Source organism: Chenopodium album, chromosome 7 (genome assembly GCF_948465745.1).
Source record: "Chenopodium album chromosome 7, dcCheAlbu1.1, whole genome shotgun sequence".
Taxonomy (NCBI): Eukaryota; Viridiplantae; Streptophyta; class Magnoliopsida; order Caryophyllales; family Amaranthaceae; genus Chenopodium; species Chenopodium album.
The window spans coordinates 54251583-54258981 of NC_137840.1; the positions used below are offsets into that span (position 1 = coordinate 54251583).

The following is a 7399-nucleotide window of genomic DNA, read 5'->3' on the forward strand; positions in this document are numbered from 1 at the left end:
GAAAAGTCTAGTGATGAGGATGTTTTTATTAAAATATCTCTTCTTTCTATTTTTGAAAATATTTCTTTTCTTACCCTATTTTTAAAAAACGTGCATTCCACTTTATTTTGGTCCATGATATGGTTCAATAATGGTTTAGTTGGATGGGTCTTGAAAAGACCTTTCCAACAATATATTATAAGCCCAATTCCAATAAATAATGAGGAAGTTATGACCAAAATACTAAACTGGGCTCGAACCGGATCTTACTTACGGCCCAATGATCATGTGGAGGGTCAAAGTTCTTATCCTATTCCTAAACTAATTAGGATTAAGTAGAAGCTTCTATAAGTTTCTAAAAGATCTTAATTATCCTTTTTGAAAAGATAAGATTAAAGAATTTAAGTTAAATAAAAACTTTCCTTTTTTTAAATCCTAATTCTATTCGAATTTAAAGATGTTCAAAAACAGTCAGATATTATTTTTGTGCCTCATAATCTTTATCCAAATCTTATATGGTTGTATAGATATTGAAATTACCTTTCCAATGATATATTATAATATTAATTCCGAGCTATAACGGAAAAGATATGAATGGAATATGAAACTCTATCCAAAACTGACATCCTTCCACTATTTCGGCCATATCTTTTCATCTACAAAATATTTAATCTGATTTTAATTGGGTTGGAAATTAGACTTTAAGAGCTTTCCAAAGACATATTTTATGCCTTATTTGGACTTCTAGATCAAAAGATATGATAAAAACAAATCCGTAAAAACTGCTGTCCATCGAGTTTTATTTCGATTCGAATTCGGATTCTTTTCTTATTCTTCGACCCTCTTTTTTCTCTATAAATAGAGGTCATATCTCCCCTTTTTCAAATCATCAACTCTCATCAAGAATTTCTTGATTCTCTCTCTCTTTCTAAGCCAACCCTTTTTTACACACAAAATTCCGCATTCACAAGATCTAGACACACCTAGCCAAGTTCGAAGTTGCCTTCGCCCTAGACGTGAAAGGTTTGATATTTCTGAAGGTTTGGTCCCAAATCTCTATTTCCATTATTTAATTTAATTGTTTAATTTTATATTTTCCTTGAAGTTACTAACGTGTGTATTTGTTATTAAAAAGAGATATGAGGCATCCAAGTAAGTGCTTTAATTGTTTAATTGATATTATGATATAGAAATCATGTTTAGATTGTTATTTTGATTCCTAGTATCATGTTTAGGATGTTTTCCGTAGTATCATGTAAGGATGCTTTTCTTAGTATGATGTTTAGGGTAAGAATAAGTTTCTTGATAATGTCAATTATGATTTCTATGATTCTTCCTATTTTCTTTCTTAATTAATAGCATGTAAAGTATGTTATATTAATCTTGTTAGTATCATCCCTAGGGTCTTGCTTTGATTTTTATTGCTTAGTGACATGCTAGGTTTTGTTATTAATTTTGTTAGTATCATCCCTAGGGTCTTGCTTATATTATGTTTTAACATGATTATGATAATTATGATTATTATTATGTTGCTTGATTATATTTATTGTTATTACTTGATCACACCTTTTATGCATGTTTAGGAATTGGTACTTGTAATCACGCTTAATAAGATAATTAATAATCTTGTTTAGGGTTAATATGATTATAATTCAAGTGATCGCCAATAATAGTTTTGTTTGTGCATTTAATATTCAATCAACATAGATAAACAGGTTTAGGGTAAATCTATTGATTGCATGTTAGTCTGAAAGCACACATGAATACGAGAAGAATAAAGTAGAGACCTATTATTAGGGCAGGTTCTTTCTTTTTTAGATTGGATTTGTATCTTCATCCCCGAACTTCCAGTCTTGGTTCCAGACCTATTGGAGTTAACGATCTCATGGATCGTTAAGGGGTGTAACCTTCACCCTGTGAACGGTTTACAAGTTCCTAAAACTTGTTGGCGACTCTTTTGCTCTAACTTCTTTCCCTTTGGACGCCACCATACTTAAGTGTATGATCACAGTGGGGTTCAAGTTTGGGGTAATGCTTGAAATATTCCCTACATGTGGTGTAAATGACATAAATGTTTTTCAGTGTTGAAAATTCCACCACCTTGCTTTAAGAGGTTTTTGTGTGTGTGTGTATGTGTGTGTAATCTAAATCAACCCATTCTCCTTCAAATGACTATTCATAGGAGAAAAAAAAGTAATAACGAATTAGTGGTTTGAACATGTTTCAATGCTTAAATTAAAATTGATCATTTCATTGAAATTGTGACTTTCACTAAGAAGAAAGGAGTTAAACCAAGTTGGAGCTTTGTTTATTTTGATGTTTTGAAGAATTACCCGAACCTTGGACAAATCCCAATTTTAAAAAGTATAGTAGCCACATGAAAAGAGGTTAATTTTTTAAAAATAAAGAAAAATAAAAGATGATGGAATCTTCATCACTGGAAAATTTTTGTGTCATTTAATGCACCCAACTTCCAAATTTCGTTGTTTTCATCGCTCCCCTCGAAGGTTTGTGTTGTCAATTGAGCAAACCCAAACAATAGTTTATGCTGTCTAGCCAATTTTGACTTATTTTTTTTTAGGAAAAATGGAAATTAATAATCTCACCTTTGTCTATTCTGCTAAAAACAATCCCACCTTTTCGAAATCTGGAAACAAACCCACCTTTTACACCCATCTTCTTATAACAAGCCTTTTAACTGGTTACCTACTATGCTGGTTAACCTTTTCCGTTTCCCTCCATCTCTCTCTCCTAACCTATTGTTCTTCAACTAATTTTCACGAATTGAGGATTTAAAAAAAACAAAAAAAAAACGAAAATTGTTGCGATTTAATTATTTTTGCGAGGGAAATCAAACACCAAATCTTGGATTCTCTCAATGGTCGAAGCAGCAACATAGGAATTGGGGGTTTAAGCGCGATTTGCAGGAGACGAGACAAGAATTTAAGGTAACATTCTGAACCCTAACTTGCATAATTTCATATGATTGAGTTAATTGTTGTTTTATTTAATTATGTGATGAACTGTAGTGAATGAATTGTATATGCGAATTGTTCCATTTTGTTGATGAACCTTAAATTGCGAAAAAATCCCCTTTTTTTTCCAGATTGTTATGGATTGTGTTTGCCTGAAATTTTACCATGGTGGTGTATTTAAGAAAGGAAATAATGGCTTCTGGGAGTATTTGGGAGGATTGTGTAGGACTTTTTCTGTTGACCCTGATGAGTTATGTTGGTTCTACTTGAAAGAGTTAATTGATAAATGTGGTACTTACAGTGATGATGTAAAGGTGTATTATTTAATGCCTGGCCTTGATTTTGAATCTGGATTGAGGAGTGTGTATGATGATACAGAAGTGAGAACAATGGGTGAGTTAGTTTTGGGTAGTAGATGCCTTGACTTATATGTAGTGCGTAATGGTAAGGAGCTAGACTTTTTGAAGTCACAAACTGGATCCAGTGGATCTGCCCAGCCCATAAACAGCCCAAGTCATCCTCACATACCTAGTAAAATGACTCCAAGAAGGTCAAGTAGGTTGACCAAGGAATCTGGTGAGGTGTCAGACAACATGTTGCAACTATCACAAAGCACCAAAAAATCAAACCCCATAGTGGTCCCCACTGATAAGAAAAACATAAAACCATCCTCTAAAGCAAAGAAATCTGTCCCTGATCTTGTAAATCTGGTCCCTTCAACCCCTTTTATCCCAGAAAACCCTGCTGAAACACAAACACCACCTCTTGCTACATCAACCACTTCATATCCTTAGGATAATTTTATCAGATCTAAGGTTCCGGATGATTATGATTGGGAAGATCCCAGACCTAATAGCCCCATCCCATTAGACACCTTACTATATGATGCAGACCTCAGTGGGGATGATTGGGACAGTGAGGAATATGAGAAGCATAATTTGAGTGGTGAGCAAAGTGATCCAGACTATGTGTTAGCTGCTGACATAGAGTACAATGAATATGAAACTGAGGAGGATGGTTGGTTAGCTGACTACCAAGTGTATGAAGCTAGCTTTGGGCCTGAAGGTGAACCAATCCCAAAAGAGGATTTAGATGAATTGAGGGAGCCTGAGGTGTTAGATCTAGATACAAGTGATGATGAACAGAGAGAAGATAGGGATTTAGTTAAGGGATTCAACTCCAATGTAATTGAGCTAGCACATAAATTACAAGTAGAGGCAGCTGAGGGATTGCTTAATGCACAAAGGGCAGAAGGGGTAAGTGTGAGGCAACAGGTGAGTGAGGATGGGAATGTTGTTTCTGAATATGAAGATTCAGAGGATGAGATGCACACACCCACTCCAAGTGAGGAAGATGAGATTTTGGAAGAAAGAAGAGCCAAAAGAGGGCTGCTAGTTGGGAGGGACACAGATTATTCAAAGTTTCAGTGGGTAGTAGGATAGAGATTTACTTCTAGGGCAGACTTTAAGCAAGATGTGGCAAAGTTTGCTATACTCCAAGGTAGAAATTTATGTGTTGTGGCTGCAAATAGAAGAAGACAACAGAGGATTGGGGTGAAGTGTAGTCAGGGGTGTCCATTTTGGTTATATGCATCTTGGGATTCAAGCAGAGGTGCATTTGTAGTGAAGACAGTGGTGGATGAGCATACTTGTGTTAGAAATATGGAGAAGAACATTCAGCTTAAGTCCACTTGGTTGGCTGATCAACTTTTAGATGTTTTTAAGGCCAGACCTCATTGGCCTGCTAAGGAGATTATAGAAACTGTTAGGAGAGCATACAAGGTCATAGTGAAGAAAGATTTTGCATACAAGGTGAAGTATTATGCTCACAGGAAGCTCCATGGGTCCATGAGGGATCATTATGGGAAGTTGGGGAGATACCTTGAAGCACTGAAAAAGGATTCCCCAAACACTGATGTGGATTTGGTGACCTACAAGCATAACAACAAGGGGCCATTAGTTTTCAAAAGATTGTATATTTGCTTTGATGGTCTAAGACAAGGTTGGTTGCAAGGGTGTAAGAAGATAATATGTGTGGATGCATGCTTTTTAAAGACCTTTCTTGGGGGCCAACTGATGTCTGCAGTGGGGAGGAATGGCAATGACCAGATGTACCCCATTGCATGGGCAGTGGTAGAAGGTGAAAACAATAGTTCATGGGAGTGGTTTCTTACAAATCTGCAAAAAAGCTTAAGGCTTGCTGATGGTGCTGGATGTGTTATTGTCTCAGATGAACATAAGTTATACCTTTCTTTATTTTTGTGTATTTTGTTGTTTTTTTTTTTTGTTTTTTTTTTTTTTTTTTTTTTTTTTTTTTTTTTTTTTTTGCTTCCTTGGGATCTTAGTTGTTTGTGTTGCCATTATTTACATATGTTTATTTCTTTGTTCCTTGTGCATAGTCCATTATAAGAGGAGTGTCAGAGGTACTCCCTAGGGCTGAACATAGACACTGTGCTAGGCACATATTTGCACTATGGCATAAGAAATTCAAGGGAGATGAATACAAGCTCATGTTTTGGAACTGTGCAAAGGCATACAGTGTGGCAGACTGCAATGAAGCATTGGAGAAGTTAAGAAAAGAAAACCCACTTGCTGCTAATGCTCTTATAGCATACAACCCATCTTTGTTCTGTAGAGAATTCTTGAAAACAGAGGTGAAGGTGGATTTGATTACAAACAATATGGCAGAGACATTTAATGGGTATATCATCAATGCAAGGGCAAAACACTTGATATACATGTTGGAAGACATTAGGGCAGCCCTGATGAAGAGGCTTGTGACAAAGAGAGATGAAATGATGAAATGGAAGAGTGATGTGTGTCCTAGAATAGCAAAGAAGTTGCAGCTTGAAAAAGAAGAAGTTGCAGTATGTGATGTTATCCCATCCACTTCTACTATGTTTCAAGTGAACTACAGATTGGACACAGTCAAAGTAGATCTGAGATCAAGGGAGTGCACTTGTAGAAAGTGGGACATGACTGGTGTTCCTTACTGTCATGGTATTGCTGCAATATTTTTTTCACACAAAAATGCTGAAGACTTTGTTCATCCATCATATAAGACAGAAGCATACACTAAGGCTTATGCAAACTCAATACCACCAATTGATGGTGAAAGGCATTGGCCAAGATTTGAATTTGATCTTGATCCACCACCCATCAAAGTAGGGCCAGGAAGACCTAGAAAAAACAGGAGGAAGGATCCATTTGAAGATCCAAAAAAACCAAGAAGGCTAACTAAACATGGGATGGAAATGACTTGCAGCTTATGCAAGGAAAAGGGTTATAACAAAAGGGGTTAACCTCACCCTACACCTCCTACAGTTCAAACACAAGAGCCACCAGCCAAGAAAGCAAGGGGCAGGCCAAAGAAGGTCACTGTGACAAACAAAGAACCATAGTCACAATCCACTGTGACAAACCAACAACCACAGTCACAGTCCGCTACCCATCACACAGCAACTGCAGAACCTTCAAGATTAGGGAGAGGGGGTAGATTTGTCAGCAAGGGTGGTGCTAGCAGGGGAGCAAGGGGAGGATCTACTAGAGGGAGAGGCCATGGAAGAAATGGGGAAGGAACCGCTGGTTTGATTGGACAAAATACTGTAAGGGGAGGAAGAGGTGGTGGCAGGGGATCTAGAGGTGGTGGCAGGGGACCTAGGGGTGGCAGAACAGCTCTACCTGAAGGGTTTGGTGTTTTAGTCACACCTGATGGAACATCAATGACACATGTAAGTGTCAATTTTTTTCTTTTTTGTCAATTTCTTTTTTTTGAATTACCAGTCCTCATTTCAAGGTTTATGAGACTAACATTTAGATAACTTGTTTTTTTGTTAATGCAGCCACCAGGAAGCAGTGCACCTCAAGATGTATGTGCATTCACAAGCACTTACTCTTTCAACTTTAGTCAGGGATCAACTTCAACAAATCTTGGCAACCACTGACTGTGGGTTTATTTAGTGTAGTTCAATGTAGTCTTGGCTTTTGTGTATTATACTACACTAAATTATGTTAGTTGTGACTAAGATCATAGACTATTTTATTTGTCTCAGTGACAGACAATTTCAACCAAGTTATGTTTAATTGAAAAGGAGTTGTACTCCATTAAGCTATATACATGTGTTCCTTTGTTTTTCCTTTTTGTGTTGTTGAACTCATTTCACAGAATAATAAGGCAACATATCAAATAGCATAAATAACACAACATATATTCCATAAAGTCATCATTTTTCATTCACTGAAGCATTTCCACAAAATAAAGTTAGATAATGCAGCCCCTACTATTTTCAACTAAGACAATATCACCCCCACAAAAGTACTACAATGTTGCATTATTATAGGCTACTACATCCATAAACATCACCATCATCAGCTTTACATGCACATATTTTACCCAAAAGGAGATACACCCCACAACATTAACCCACCAACCTAAGACATACCCAA

General features: G+C 36.5%; 1 protein-coding gene across 1 annotated transcript; it reads left to right on the forward strand.

Moving 5' to 3' along the window:
* Positions 1–4615: 4615 nt before the first annotated feature.
* Positions 4616–6255, forward strand: LOC145640316 (uncharacterized). The gene is made up of 2 exons (XM_081691616.1): positions 4616–5170; positions 5353–6255. Exons 1-2 carry the CDS (start codon positions 4616–4618, stop codon positions 6253–6255), a joined length of 1458 nt encoding a protein of 485 aa, XP_081547742.1.
* Positions 6256–7399: the final 1144 nt, after the last annotated feature.